This window comes from Lontra canadensis, unplaced genomic scaffold (assembly GCF_010015895.1).
Source record: "Lontra canadensis isolate GAN:19392208 unplaced genomic scaffold, GSC_riverotter_1.0 scaffold56, whole genome shotgun sequence".
In the NCBI taxonomy this organism is placed as follows: domain Eukaryota; kingdom Metazoa; phylum Chordata; class Mammalia; order Carnivora; family Mustelidae; genus Lontra; species Lontra canadensis.
This window is the reverse complement of record NW_022631050.1, coordinates 5,508,426-5,524,923: the sequence shown is the minus strand read 5'-3', so window position 1 is coordinate 5,524,923 and position 16,498 is coordinate 5,508,426. Positions and strand designations below refer to the sequence as shown.

Sequence of the window (16,498 nt, the reverse complement as noted above, 5' to 3'; positions counted from 1 at the left end):
TTACAGGGAAAGTTGGAGTCTAAGCAGAAAGTGCTTATCAGGTGTGGACTCAGAGCAGCAGAGTGGATTGGATGGTCTGAGTGGTGGTGTCATCAAATACGCTGTTGGCACGGCCTAGATTCCTGTGATGATGGACCATCTCCTTAGGAAGATGGTCCTCTCCTTAAGAAGGCATTGACGTGCATGGCCCGCCCTTGCTTCTCTGAGTCTTCTTTTCTGTAATTTCTTCACTGATGCCACACCCTCATTAATCACACAGTTCTCATTAAGCCACACCCTGCCATACCTCTTTCATTAGATGTGTAATGTGTGCTGTCATTTGTAGTTGGCCTCACTTGGGAGCTTTTGTTTTTCTTTAAGTAGTTTTCCTCCATGGGCACAACCCAGAAGGTGCTCCCAGCAACTCATTTCTTACCTCACTGACTAAAGCATAGGTTCTGTAGCTTTTGCCATTCTTGGGGCCTTAGTTTTTCAGTCTCAGATAGATATCTCAGCCTATCTTAGTATTTTGGCCAAAAGCAATACCTAACAGTTAAAACAATTTAGTAACCCTATATATCCTTAGGACTTAGTAGCTGTTTGGAAAAACAAACAAACACGTAAGTTGAAAGAAAAAGCAATGGTTAAGTTGCATTCTTAGGTAACTACAATAATCTCAAGCATTGGAATGGGACTGGGCATCACCACCCTTATTTCCTGTCCTACATTACTTTCCTTCCTTCCTTCCTTCCTTTTTTAAAGATTTTATTCATTTATTTGAGAGAGAGAGTGAGAGAGAGCATGAGAGGGGAGAAGGTCAGAGGGAGAAGCAGACTCCCCATGAAGCCGGGAGCTGGTTGTGGGACTTGATCCTGGGACTCCAGGATCATGACTTGAGCCAAAGGTAGTTAGTCGCTCAACCAACTGAGCCACCCAGGCTCCCCCTACATTACTTTTCATACTGTACTTGCTCTTTATCTCAACAGCCACCAAAAACCCAACTTCACAAAGATGCAGTGACTTTCCAAAGAATATAGTGCAATTTAATATTGTAATTGTGAACTATCTCAAGCTGGTAGCATATATGATGTCCTATAGATGCCAACTATTGCTGTTTCCCTTAAAGATTTAAAATATTCATGGTGCTTCTGCGAGTTTACCCTGGTTCTCTGGGTACGTGGGACACAGTTTGGGAACCATGGATCCAGGACTCAGTCATATAACTGCACCTCGCTGCAGGGAGATGAGGAAAGGGCATCTGTTTCATTTAATCTAGTAACCTCTGTTCTGATAGATTAAATATTTAAATATTAATTTTACATTTCTGTTTTCACAGTGGTGTATTCTATTCCTGTTGGTAAACTATTGAAGGGCATTGATTATTTCCTCCTTGTAATAACTGTAATAATGGTCACTGTTTATTGAGCACTTATATGTAGTAAGCACTGTACTCCCTTGCTTTCCATATATGTTCTCACTTAATCTTCACATTACCTTTTGAGATAGGTACAAGTATTATTCCTATGAGATATATATATAGATGGAAACTCCTGTTTAGGAGTAGAAATCCAGTAGCAAACCAGGATTTGAACAATATATATTTTTTTTATTTTTAAAAATTTATTTATTAGAGAGAGCACAAGCTGGGGGAGCAGTAGAGAGGGAGGGGGAAGCAGATTCCCCGCTGATCAGGGAGTCCGATGTAGGGCTTGATCCCAGGAGCCTGGGATTGTGACCTGAGCTGAAGGCAGACGCTTAACCGACTGAGCCACCCAGGCACTCCTGGGCTGCCTGATTTTAGAATGAATTCTCTTAACCACCATGCTCTTTTAGCTTTGATATTTACTGATTACAGAAATAAAGAACAATATTATATATTCACGTTGGCATTATTTACTGTTCCTCCTATGCTAAAGTAATTAAATTAATACTACCTTTTACACAGTAACTATCTTCAAAGGATTTAAGGGTTGAATTCTCACATCACTTGAACAAGCATGAAGGAGAAGAGACTTTTTCAAAATAGTTCCATGTCAACCTTCTCACATTCTAGTCTGAAATAATACAGAGAGAAAAGGGGGAGACCAGTATCTATCTCCCAGCTTGATATTAGTCAAAGTCCCTTACCTGCAGGATGTGACATGAAGACATTTTGTTAACATCTTGACCACCCATTTTTGTTGCAGGAGGCCGAGGGAAAGATGGTGCCCCCATCATCACTTTTCCAGAGTTTGTGGGGTTCAAACACCTCCCAGAGGAAGACTTCCTAAATGTCATGACTTACCTGACTAGCATCCCCAGGTGAGCTGAACACAGTGGTTTGCTACCTTCCCAGTCACTGGCTTCATTCTGAATTTCCCATGTGGCAGGGCTGTGTTGAGATGGAATCTTCCCTGAGCATAGCCCACACTAGTATGTAGTTTGGCCAGTTTCTCTTATTTATTCATCACAGACAAGGGATGGCGGAAGAGTCTAGAAAACAGTGATAAATGAGTGTCCATTCTGACTCTGGTGTGCACGTAGGAGGTACTTAATAAACATTTGAGTGAATGAAACTTTGAGAAGCTAATGCTGATTTTGTGCCTTCAGGTTCAGTGCTCCGGATTAAGGTGATTCTGTCTTCCTGGGGCCTGTGTTCTGGGACACATAGCCATTGTTCAAGGAGTCAAGCCATTTTAGGAGTTAATTTAGTTTATCTCCCCTAAATAAGGAATTTAAGGGCAGATATTATACCTGTCCTATTCAGATGAAGAAACTTAAGGCAGAGAGCAAGGAAACAAAGGCTGGGAATAAAAGCTGTCCTTATAGCTGAGATCTTGACAAAGATGTTTTTGGTGTCTGCTGTTTCCACTCTCTCTAACCTGGACCTCATACCTTTTTCCAGTGAAGTGAGTAAATACCCAGGCCTCCAAGGGATGGAGTGTGGAACAGAGTTTGTATTGGAGACAACTGTTTCACAGACAGAGCTTGAGCCGGGAGTGGGGTCCAGACCCAAATCTTAGTGCTGTGTCCACTTTCCAGCCAGGAAAGGCCCTGCCCTCCATGGGGTTATAGTGCTTATGACAGTCTCTCTTACCCAACTGCTGTGAGGTTGGGCCATGTGTGTGCTCTTTAGCTTGTCTTCTGTCTGCCTCATATGATTTCAAGGTCAACACCAGCTTTGTGATTGAAAGCCCACCTGATGTTTCATCCCACCTATGGAGATCAGGCAGTTGAGTTGTTTGCTTTAACCAAACCCACTCTAAAAGATTTTTTTGAATTTTGTGTTTGCTTGTTACCATTCTTATTTCTTCAGAGGAGGCTATGGATTATTTTTTAAGGTACTTCTTCAAAGTTTAGTGCTTAAATTCACTTCCTTTCTTCCTTTGATCCCTGAATATGGTATGTATTACACAGACACGTGAGGATTTGGCATTTTATTGGTTTGAAGGACGGATGCTTTGTGTCTCTGGGCTGTGCTCAAGTGGTTCTCTCTACTGAGCGCCTTTCCTGCCCTTCTTGATCTGGCTAAATTCTAGACATTCATCAGTCCTCAGTCTATCTCATTTCCTCAAGGGCTCCTTCCCTCACTTCAGTTCTGCTCTCACAGATGCTTAATTTCCATAGATTCCTGAGCTTACCTCTTATATAATACCACAGTATATGGAAATTATTTTTGCATTTCCCGTTAGTCTGAACAAGTTGAGGAGGGACCAGTGCTTGTTTTGTTTTGTTTTGTTTCTGTTTTATCTGTAATCCTAGCACAGTACCCAGCGCATAACAGGTTCTCAAGAAGTATTGGTGGAATTTCCAGTTCCGATATAATTCATTTCAATCAATGAGTATTTGTTATAGAGCTAGAAGGAGGCTGCTGATAGAAAAGGGGGGGAAATCCAGTCCTCCTGCCTTTACCTCTCTGGTTTATAGGAGTTGAACTTCATCTCCCTCTTTGGCTCAGTTGCATTCTAAAACAATGATCCATCAGTTTAGCAACTTCTCCTTCCATGGTGAGCAGGAAAGGAAGGGGGTAAGCAGGGAGGTGGGCAACAGGTAGACATGGTCCCCCCATTCTCATTATGTTTCTTTTTAAACTCACCATCTGATTTTACCGATCCCTAGATGCAGTCATATGCTAAACAAAATGGGTGGTTTTCATCTTGTACTTGCAGCATTTTCTGAGTCACACTGAGGAGCATACAGGGAGTGCCATCTGAACCAGGGCAGAGAGAAGCACTGAGTGGTAGCACCTGTATTTTCCATATGTAGAAGAGAAGAGAAGACAAAATCAGGGACTAATGTTTTGGTCTGGTGTCTTTTTTCTGCTCTATGTTCCTTATGTCATTTCTTGTAAATAGGAGTTTCCCCCTTTCCTAGAATGCTGTTTGTTTCTTGAGAAGCAATAGCCGTCTGACCAGTTATTCCCCTTTCCTCTTCCTGACATTTGCTCATACCCCACTCGCTGCCCCACCCCTATTTCTTTCAACATAAAACAGAGACAATGGGTAAGAAAGCCCCAAACAGGAATTTAACCTAAACCTTTCTGTCCAGCTTCCATTTCAGGTTCCAAAGAATGAAAGTACCCTTCTTTCTTCTACAATTCCTACCTACCACCATATGCATCTTTCTAAATCTTACAGTGGTTACCAGGCAACAGAGCCCTTCCCAGGTTGCAAAATGTTTTATAGGCAGTTGGCAGAGGGCTCATGACACAGAATAAGGCAGAATGGATGCATGTGAAGAGGAGGATGGCAGGATACCCAGGGTAAGGGAAAGGATACCTCTGTGCCTCACTGTGGCTGGGTTGGGTGAGTACAGAAAGCTTCCCATGACAGTTCATTCTTCACCAGACCTTTGCTGCCTGCTGACAGTGTGGATGGTGCTGTTAGGAGTTATAAGGGACCAATGAGGCCATAACACAGTATCTTGAACCTCAGGAAGCTCATCACAGGACTCTGTTGTCATGATATTTTGTGAAATAAGCAAATAGAGTGCTAAAGAAGATCAGAAGAGAGAAAAGTCACTTCAGACAGGAAAGACAAGGAAAGTTTTAGGAACGAATAGGCTTGAAAGATAGGTAAGATTTCCACAGGTGGACATGGAAGGCGACAGTCCACAGAGAGAGAATAGGGTGGTGTTTAACAGCTTTGGACACAGCCCCAATCTGGAATGAAATCCACAGTCTACTGCTCACTAGCTGTGTGATCTGGGGCAAAACATTTGGCTTCTATTTCCAAAGGCCCCTGAATTTTGAAGTTTTAAATAGAGTATGTTTGGGGAATTATAGACTGTGCAGGTTGATCAGAACAGAGTGAGGCTCTTTTCAGCTAGTAGTGAGAAATGAGAGCTGGAAAGACATCTGGAAACAGACTGGGCAAGGCCTTGGTGGTGGCCTCTCCTCTACCAAGTTAAGGAGTTTAGACATAGCAGGAAGAGGCTGTTGGAGGTTTCGAGGAGGAGAATGACAACCAGATCGGTTTGGTGGTGGTGTGCAGTGTAGATCAGACAGAGCCAGGAAAGGAGGCAGGGAGGCTGATGAGGGGCTTCTACACTGGGATGGGTGCAAAGTGAAGGGGAGTGAGCTAGCTTGATAGCAGGAGGACTGGGTAGAAAGGGATAGACAGAAAGGGGCTGTTCAGGGTCAGGGAGGGGAAGAGCGAGAAACTGATGATGGTGCTTGGTTTTAGGAATTGTATTCATAGGTGTCACTGCTTATCTGGGCATGTGGAATTGAGCCCTCATTTTGGTTTTGATTGTCTCATCTTGTTTTATTTTTCTACTTTGCCTGGCTCTTCTTACCAAAAGTATGCTAGGACAGTGGTTTCCATCCTAGCTGCACATTAGGGGAGTTTTGGGGAGGTGTTTTGTTTTTGTTTTTTTTGCCAAGATTTTATTTATTTAAAAATTAAAAAAAAATTTTACAAAAATTTTATTTATTTATTTGAGAAAGAGAGAAAGCACATGGGGTTGGGAGGAAGGCCTGCTAAGTAGGAAGTTTGATGCAAGCTCTATCCCAGGCTCGATCCCAGGACCCTGAGATCATGATCTAAACTGAAGTCAGATGCTTAACTGACTGAGCCACCCAGGAGCCTCTTATTTCTTTGAGAGAGACAACATGCATGCAAGCACATGTACAAATGAGGGGTAGAGAGAAGGAGAGAGAATCTCAAGCAGACTCTGCACTGAACATGAAGACAAACATGGGGCTCAATCCCGAGACCCCGAGATCATGAGCTGAGCTGAAACCAACAGTCAGCCACCTAACCGACTCAGCCACCCAGGCACTCCAGGATCACTTTGGGAGTTAAAAAAAAAAAAAAATCCTGATGTCCAGACCAGAAATCAGACTAATTAAATCAGAAATTTTTTTGGGTGGAACTCAGGCTTCTGTAGGGCTGAAAGTTCCACAAGTGATCCCAGTGTGCCTTCAAGGGTGAGACTGACGGGGAGAGAGAAGAGGACTGTGAGGTGTGAGGAAGGAAATGTGGAATCAGGCTCAACTTTTGGATAAGATGCAGTGGTGGGGCATCTGGGGAAGCTGAGAGACAGAGGGAAGACTGTACCCAAATCTTTTACTTTTGTTTTCACAGTTCTGTAGTTCTTCTCCTTAAATGCAACAAAAGCCAAAAATTCTATTTCCTGAGCTTCCTTGACTCTGCGATTTCTTTGTGAATTAAATGTAGTATGTAAATCTTGAGATAGAAATCTTCCCACATGGATCTCATGGTGTTAAAATATATATGGTTGTATCACTGCTGCCTTGCCGTTATGTTTCCAGTAACAAGTGAGGGCCCACTTTAGCCTCTCAGGTACCACTTGCTATGTGTCTACACTACTAAGGGTTTTCAAAATCTGTCTTATAACAAGTACAGGATAATCCTAGGAGTCAGTTTCTCAGAAATATTATATAAGATACTGTCACTTAAAACATGTCTCCTGTGGCTACTGATTGTAGACAACACCTTTGAAAAGGCATTGGTATAAGAGACTCTTAATCTCACAAAACAAACTGAGGGTTGCCAGGGGGAGGGGGGGAGGGAGAGGGTGGTGGGGTTATGGACATTGGGGATGGTATGTGCTATGGTGAGTGCAGTGAAGTGTGTAAACCTGGCTATTCACAGACCTGTACCCCTGGGGCTAATAATACATTATATGTTAATAAAAAAAATTAAAAAAATTTAAAAAAAGGTGTTGGTAAAGCATTCTGAACAACTGAGATGCTTAGCTATTTTTAGATCACAGTTGTTTTTCTCAAAATCAATTATTTGTATACCTTAAGCATGTATTTTATTACTGAATTACTCTATTCAGTTCCTTTGTTTTACTTACAGTTTTGAGTTCATTATTTGAAAGGGATTGGAGAAAGTACTTTTATTAGATGGTACAAGAGTTATATTTCATAACAGTGGTAATTTTATGATATTTACTGGTTTTTTTTTAAAGATTTAATTTATTTATTTATTTGACAGAATGAGAGAGATCACAAGTAGGCTGAGAGACACAGAGAGAGAGAGAGGGGAAGCAGGCTCCCTCTTGAGCAGAGAGCCCGATGCGGTCCATCCCAGAACCCTGAGATCATGACCTGAGCCGAAGGCAGAGGCTTAACCCACTGAGCCACCTAGGCACTCCTGATTATTTACTAAATAATTACCCTTTTCTAAAGGGTCTTTTTTGTAATGAATCTGTTGAGAGGCCTGTTTATATTTGATGAATTCTCCTTTGTCCATTTTCCTCCCATAAAGTCTTTGAGAAGAGTCATACCCTCATTTATGATATGTTGTATGGTAAAATGTTATCTGGCATTTCTACTTTTGGAAAGGAAGGGAGAAGGACACTATTTGCTTTGCAAATTATAATGAGAGTTGCTTCTTTGTATTAAAAAACTGAATGATATTATAACAATTTGTCAGTTTTAGAAACCAGTCCTGCCACAGACGTAAATTCAGTCTGGGTTTCTTACTGTTATGAAGGCTATAGGAAAGCCCTGTTTTTAAGTGGCTTTGAATGACATTGATTGGAAAAGTGCTGCTTTGATTGAGTGGCAAGAGTGAGGTCCGTTACTTCCTGGACTGGCCATGGAATTGCTCCCCAGATTCAGGGAGATGGAATCATTCGCTTGACGTCTAAGGATAGAGGCCCGGGATGGGGAGTTTTCTTGGCCTGCTGCTTTGCCCAGGGTGGGTGGATTTGCTTCAGCCCTCAAGAGGGATGCCTTGAGAGGCCAGACCTTAAACACCCAGCTAAGGCTTGAAATTAGAGAGTGCCCCATGGATTTGTTATGAATATATGGTGACCCTGCTAAGAAAGCCTGGAAGAAATGCTAAGAGAATTTGAATGAACTCTTCTGGAGGGCAGAAAAAGCAATTTAATAGGCTAGATTCCTGTCCTTCTCTGTGTAAGAGCTAGGAGTCTGACAGCACTTCTCACCAGTAGGATGACCTAGTGTGTGCATAATAGCTTTTCTTTGTTCATTGCTTTAGATTATCTTTACTATCCTGCTTTGTGTCACCTGTCCAGTTCAGATGGGAGCGCACTTTGTCTTTTCTGATTATGTTCAATTTAGGTTTATTTATTTATTTATTCATTTATTTTTTAAAAAATATTTTATTTATTTATTTGACAGGCAGAGACTACAAGTAGGCAGAGAGGCAGGCAGAGAGAGAGAGAGAGGAGGAAGCAGGCTCCCTGCTGAGCAGAGAGCCCGATGCGGGGCTTGATTCCAGGACCCTGGGATCATGACCCGAGCCGAAGGCAGAGGCTTTAACCCACTGAGTCACCCAGGCACCCCTCAATTTAGGTTTATTTAGACATTCAAAGCACAGCCCCTTGCCTGAATTTATGGGTGCTAATGGTTGTAAACATCTGGAATTTGGTTTTATTCAGTAGTATTGTTAATTGTAAAGAAGATAATTGCTATAACCTGAAACAAACAGCCTCATCTCCTATTTCTTATATGATGTGGGTTATTTTGGTGATTGGGTGATATGAAGAATTGAGATGAAATTGGAGAAGATATTGGGTGCTGTATTGACTTTGAAATGTGAATGTTGTTTTTTAAAAATCAACTCATCATGCTCTCCACCAGTCATTATGTGGTCAACAGCGTTTCCTAAGACTCTGTGAGCCACAGAGGATGTTGACTTTTGCTGTTTATTTTATTACACCATTTATTGATTAATTACTACATGGTTGTTTACTGTATATTACTTACTGTTTTTTTTTTTTAAAGATTTTATTTATTTATTTGACAGAGAGAGACACAGTGAGAGAGGAAACACAAGCAGGGGGAGTGGGAGAGGGAGAAGCAGGCTTTCTGCTGAGCAGGAAGCCCGATGCAGGGCTCAAACCCAGGGCTCAATCTCAGGGCTTGATCTCAGGACTCTGGGATCATGACCTGAGCCCAAGGCAGATGCTTAATGACTGAGCCACCCAGGCGCCCCCTACTACTTACTATTTTAAGGAGTCCTGAGAATGGGTAGGAGGATTCACTCAGTCCATACTACCTCATTAAAGGACTCTAGCCATTATTAGCACAAATACCTTTGTGATTGAATAATCTTTACAACTTTACTGGGGTGATAAGCATTGAATGCAGTTTAGTAATGATGTGCAATCAGTACTCTATCAGTCAGAATATTCTAGGTTGAAGGTTATCAAACTTTTCCTGGAAAGGTCAGAGAGTAAATATTTTAGGCTTTGCAGGCCATATGATCTCCACCTCAACAATTGAACTCTGTCGTTGCTCGAAAATATAGATAATACATAAACCAATGAATGTGGCTGTGTTACAATAAAACTTTATTTACAAAATGGAGGGCGTGGAGTGGATTCGGCACACGGACCGCAATTTGTTGGTCCTGGTTGACTGTTCTCAGACATTAGCATGCCTCAGAATCTTTTGGGGGACTTGTTAAAACGTGGATTGCTGGTTCCACTCCAGAGTTTCTGATTCAGTAGGTTTGGGTGAAGCCAAATAGTTTTCATTTCTAGTAAGTTCCCAGGAGATGCTGCTGCCGCTGCTGGTTTTAAGATTGCACTTACAAAGATTTTTAAAAAAATTTTATTTATTTATTTGACAGAGATCACAAGTAGGCAGAGAGGCAGGCAGAGAGCCTGATGTGGGGCTTGATCCCAGGACCCTGGGATCATGACCTGAGCCGAAGGCAGAGGCTTTAACCCACTGAGCCACCCAGGTGCTCCCACACTTACAAAGATGGATATTAAGACCAGGTAGAAGGAAAACAAAAACGTGTATAAGTATACATATCTGGTGAAAAGTAAAGCTTAGCACTTAGATTTCCTGGCTCCTGCCTCAGTGCTCCAGCACATAATGAAGTTTTCAGATAATGTTATGGTGGTGATCTTCATGATGCTAACTTACATATTTATGTTTTTATTTTTTGATTTTTCATCTTTAGACAGTATCCTATGATTCTTTGCTATGAAAAATTAGTTTTGCATACTGTGATGCTTCTCTGTCCTTGCTCCCTAATTTTTGTTGGTTATATTATTATTTTTAGATCAGGTAATGTTTACTGTGATAAATTTAAAAAGCACAGTTAACTTCTCTTCTGGTGATCCAACAACCTTAGGTGATAATCTGCTGGTTTTCTCCTATACGTTTCCATCTTCCTTCATTCTCTCTCATCCTTCAAGTTCTTCTACCTATATACCATTTTCTTCCAGTTGGTAAAATTTAAATTTTACATTTTTACTATATATATACTTTTTTTTTTTTACTGTAGGTTGATTCTCAATCACAGAAATAAGTAAAAGTGAATTAACTTATGTAATATCATTAGACTCTAGAGTGAGAAATGTAGTCTGACATCATTAAACCTGTCTCCACTCAAAGGGGTTTTGTATATGTGCAGGTAAATGGGGTTCTCTTTTGTAAAAATCCATCAATTGCCCCAAATCATGCCACAATTTAATTCATTTTAGACTCAGGCAATGGCTGTTATTTATATACTTTTTTCCCTTGACATTTCTAATTGCTTTTCTTTTCCTTTTTTTAAAGATTTTATTTATTTGACAGAGAGAGACACAGTGAGACAGGGAAATAAGCAGAGAGAGTGGGAGAGGGAGAAGCAGGCAGATCCACCTAGACATCCCGGCTTTCTTTTTTTCTTATTTATAGAGTACCATATATCTCTATTGCATTATTACTATCTTGTAGATTCTTTATCATAGAACTTATGTAATACATATATTTTTTTTTTCTTGAAGATTTTTTTTTTTCCTTTGAGGCCCTCCGGTTTACCCTCATAACTCGGGGTGGCTGTTGTCTGAACTGCTGCTAGATGTTAACCTGGGATTGCTTCTTCTTCTTTTTTTTTTTTTTTTTAAGATTTTATTTATTTATTTGACAGGCAGAGATCACAAGCAGGCAGAGAGGCAGGCAGAGAGACGGGGAAGCAGACTCCCCGCTCAACAGAGAACCCGACGCGGGGCTCGATCCCAGGTCCCTGATATCATGACCTGAGCTGAAGGCAGAAACTTTAACCCACTGAGCCACCCAGGTGCCCCCTGGGATTGCTTTTTAACTGACGTATGGGTGACACACAATGTTATATTAGTTTCAGGTATACAACATGGTGATTTCATTTTCACTGGAAAACACCTAAGTTGTTTCTTTTTCAGAAAAGGTGTATGGTAAGTGAATCTTAACAAGATCTTAAATGTCAGGGGTGCCTGGGTGCCTCAGTTGATTCTGTGTCTGCCTTCAGCCCAGGTCATGATCCCAGCCGGGGTCCAGGGATGGAGCACTGTGTTGGGCTTCCTGTTCAGCAGGGAGTCTGCTTCTCCCTCTTCCTCTGCTCTGCTTGTTTTCTCTCTCAGTCAAATAAAAAATCTTAAAAAAAAAAAAAAAAGATCTTAAATGTCAGAAAAAACTGCATTTTGTCTTCACATTTGATTGATTGGCAGTTTGCCTGAATGTGGAATTTTTTATGTAAAATAACATTGATGCATTGATTTTTTAAAAAAGATTTTAAAAATCTACTTTTTTGAGAGAGAGAAAAAGAGACAGCACGAGGGGGGTGAGAGGCAGAGGGAGAAGCAGACTCCCTGCTGAGCAGCGAGCCAGATGTGGGGCTCCAACCCAGGACCCTAGGATTATGACCTGAGACAAAGACAGACAGATGCTTAACTCACGGAGCCACCCAGGTGCCCCTTGATTTTTTTTTTTTTAATAGAAAGCAAATAGTAGCTTTTTAAAAAGGTTTATTTATTTATTTAAGACAGAAGGAGTAGGAGCCAGGGGAGGGGCAGGAGAGGCAGAGAAATTCAAGGAGACTTGGCGGTGAGCGTGGGGTTGGTACATGGGACTTCATCCATAGCCCTGAGATCATGACTTGAGCAGAAACCAGGAGTTGGTCATGCAACGGACTGAGCCACCCTGGCTTCCCTTAATGCATTGATTTCTGGCAGCCAGTGTTACCGATAACAAGGCTGTTCTTTCTGACATCTGAGTCTCACTCCTTCATAGGTAAGCTGTTTCTTTATTTCCATAGGAGGTTTTTTCTTTCTGTCTTGCAGGTTTGATTTCAAACTTTTTCTTTCATTCTACTGGGACTTTGAATGGGAGATTCGAGTCTGTTTTAGTTTTAGAAATTTTTTTCTGTCTTGTCCTTTCTTTCTTTCTTTCTTTCTTTCTTTCTTTCTTTCTTTCTTTCTTTTTCTTTGACAGAATGAGAGAGAGAGAGAAAGAGAGACAGTGAGAGAGGGAGCACAAGCAGGCTTCCTGCAGAGCAGGGAGCCCAATGTGGGGTTTGATCCCAAGAATCTGAGATCATGACCTGAGCTGAAGGCAGATGCTTAACGACTGAGCCGCCCAGGCGCCCCTTTTCTGTGTTTTCTTACCTTCCTTCCTCCCTCCCTTCCTCCCTCCCTTCGTTTCTTCCTTCCTTTATTTTTTAACTCACTGAGCCACCCAGGCACCCCTTTTCCTTTATTTTTTAAAGTTTTTATTTATTTATTTGACAGAGAGATAAAGAGAGAGAGCACAAGTAAGCAGAACGGCAGGCAGAGGGAGAGAGAGAAGCAGGCTCTCTGCTGAGCAGGGCTCTGAGCTGAGTAGCTCTATCCCAGGACCCTGGAATGGTGACCTGAGCCAAAGGCAGCCACTTAACCAACTGAGCTACCCATGTGCCCCTTAGATTTATTTTTAATTAAACAAAATTTTTTTTCTTCCAAGTCTGTTTTCTGCTGCTTCAACAACTCTAGGGATACTGTATCTTCTGAATCCCTCTTCTGTGTCTTTAACTTTTCTCTCATTTTTTCCATTCTTTATCACTTCACTTTTTTTTTTTTTTTTTTAAGTAATCTCTATGCCCAACATGAGGCTGGAACCCACAACCTGGAGATAAAGAGCCACCCCCTCCACCACCTCAGCCAGCCAGGCACCTCCCCTTCTTATTTTAAATATATGTATGAATTGTCTGTTCATGCCTTTAATCTTTTTTCCATCAAGGTTTTTTAAATCTTTATCTTCCTCTTCATTTTTAAGACTTCTTTATGGGTTAGAGATATTAGCTCTTTATCCGTGATCTATGCTGCATATATTTTCTATCACCTTTTTATTGTCCTTGCACTTAGCTTGGAATGTTTTTTGCCCTGTAGAATTTTTATGTCATCAAATGTATTGATGTTTCCTTTATTGCATATGGATTTTGAATCATTGTCAGAAAACTTTCCTATACCTAGGTTATAGGGGGAATTCACCCATGCTTTCTTGTAATACAGCATAATTTCATTGTTTACAGGTAGTTCTGATGCAGTTGGGGTTTATTTTTGTGCTGGTCTGAGGAATAGATAGAGGCTCATCTTTTTCCTAATGGATATTCAGTTATCCTACCACCACTAAATTTTTAGAGTTCATCTTTGCCTCAGTGATTTGAGAGTTAATTGGTCTGTCTGTTCATAAGTTAATAACACACTACTTTACATATAGAGGATGTTTAATATCTGGTAGGATTAATTCCCTTTCCCCTCCTGGCCCCTTGGGCTTTATTTGCTTTTTTCATGTTTTTCTAACTGTTCTTTCTTATGTTCTTTATATGCATTTAGCTCCATTTAAAAAAAAAAAGCTTGTTGGTCTTTTCATTGGGACTCTGTTAAATTTATAAATTTGTTTAGGACAAAGTGACATATTTATGGTGTTAAAAGCATCTCATCAAAAAGAGGAAAAGTCTTTCCATTTTGTTAAAATTTACTTTTGTGTCTTTCAGGAGTGTTTACGATTTTCCTGACATAGTTTTGTAGATTTATTCTTAAGTTTATTCCTAAGTATTTTATCATTTGTTGCTATTGTGAATGAGATCTCTCTACTACTGTATCTGTTAACTGATAATTTTATTTTCCTATCGTCTTTGTTAGGTAGCAATGTCAATATCTAGTATTTTGAAGTTTTCTTTCAGTTTTTAAGCTTTTTTTTTGGGTGTATGTGTGGCCTTGGGACTTTATGGTCATTGATAATTTGAGCTCCCCTCTGAAATTCCTTGGTGAATCTGAGCCTTGATAACTTTCTCTGTTTCCACCATGGAAATTGTTCTGTTTAAACTTTATATTTCTAATGACATCAATTTTGTTAAATTAGATTTTCCTAGGAAATTATTCATGCCTTTATTTCTGAGTTTATTTGCATAGAGGTATGCAAAAGTAGTTTCTTGGAAATTTAAGGTTTCCTGTGTTTTGGTGGTTATTTTCCTTTTGTTATTTCTTACTTTATATACCAGTGCTTTGTCCCTTTTTTCCCCCTTGATTAAGTTAGCTAAGTGGCTTACTTATCTTGTTAATTTAAAAAATGGGATTCTCATTTATTAATTAGGTCTACTGCATTCCTTTTCTCTAGTCTTTCTGCCTTTATCTTTTTAAAATTTTTTAAAAATTTTTATTTATTTGTCAGAGAGCACACAGGCAGGCAGAGCAGCAGGCAGAGACAGAGGGAGAAGCAGGGTCCCCACCGTACAGGGAGCCCGATGTGGGACTCCATCCCAGGACACTGGGATCATGACTTGAGCCAAAGGCTTAACCAACTGAGCTACCCAGGCATCCCATATCTTTAATATGTTTTCCCTTGTGCTTTCTTTAGGTTTTCCTTTTTTTCCTCATTTTTGAGTTCCAAAGTAAATATATTTTCATTCTTTCATTTTATTGATATAGAATGTTTAAGGTTATGAATTTTCTCTGATCACTGCTTTAAATGTATTCCATAGATGCTGATATGTAGTATTTTTGTTATCACTATATTTTAGAAATTATGTAATTGTGTTTTAAATTTCCCCATACTGAAGAGTTGTTTATTAGAAGGTTTTAAAATTTTCAGGTTTTTTTTTCTTTCCTTTCTTTGTGTGGATGTTTCACATGTGCTTGAGAAAAGATGAATCCTCTATTATCAGGATGTAAAGTTAAACACATATTCATTAGTTCTTCCTTACTGATTATGTTGGTTAGGTCTTCTATAACCTTACTGACATGTTGTCTATTTGTTCAGTTTCATGCTGTAACCTCTCATGTAAAATGTATTTTTGTCTCCTCATATCTTCTGTAGTTTCTGCCTTAAAAAGCTGGCTAGTAGGGTATTAGCAGTATAGTTATTTATACTTATTTTATCTTCATTGTGAATTGTGACTTTCAGCATTAAAAAGTGTTCCTGATTATTTAATGCTTTATGGCTTGAATTCTGTTTTGATGTCAAGACTGAAACCCTTTGCTTTTGTTTCCATTTACCTAGTATACTTTTTAAAGAAAAGATTGATTTATTTATTATTTTAGAGAGAGAGAGAGAGAGAGCACACAAGCAGGAGGGACAGAGGGAAAGAGAGAATCTCAAGCAGACTCTGCCCTGAATATGGAGCCCCACGACCCTGAGATCATGACCTGAGTTAAAACCAAGAATCGAATGCCTAACCAACTGAGACACCCAGGCATCCCAGCCTAGTATAATTTTGCCAATTCCTTTATTTTTAGCCTTTCTGACTTTGTTCTAGATCTTTTTCTTAGATACAGTTTATAGTTAGATCTTAACTTCATGAGCCAAATTGAAAATCTTTTTCTTATATTAGGTGAATTAAGCCCATTTATGTATATTGATATGATTGATATATTCGGTCTTAATTTTGTCATTATTTTATAACTACTAAATGTATTATATTTATTGTATATCTCTAGTGACAGGTTTTCTTTGCTTTTTTTGCTTTTAACTTCTTTTGGTATTTAGGAAGATTTGTGATTTTTGTCCTTGTATTTATGTCTTTTTTAATGCTCTTATTGTCTGTTTTTAAATATAAACTTTTTAAATCTGTTTTTCAGTTTTCAGTAATATCCTTGACTTCAATCTGCTGCCTGCACAACAGTATTTATTCAGTATTTTATTCTTTTCTCTTCCCCTCTCCTTTTTCTTACTATCTTAGTTCTTACCATCTTACTTGCCTTATTTCTATATATTATTCTTCCACTACATCTAACATTAGAACCACCATTAAATATATTGAATTAATCCTTTTGCTCAAGTTTCCCCAAGTTATCTTTTGATTCAATG

The 16,498-nt window shown here is 39.7% G+C and overlaps 1 protein-coding gene across 3 annotated transcripts in view; it reads left to right on the top strand.

Annotated features, from left to right (window-relative positions):
- Positions 1-16,498, top strand: part of MCF2L2 (MCF.2 cell line derived transforming sequence-like 2) — a 242,334-nt gene that overhangs the window by 41,990 nt on the left and 183,846 nt on the right. For all 3 annotated transcript variants that reach the window (XM_032875453.1, XM_032875452.1, XM_032875451.1), the window contains exon 3: positions 2,166-2,280. In XM_032875453.1, the coding sequence (XP_032731344.1) occupies positions 2,166-2,280 (115 nt within the window). The remainder of the gene's footprint in view (positions 1-2,165; positions 2,281-16,498) is intronic.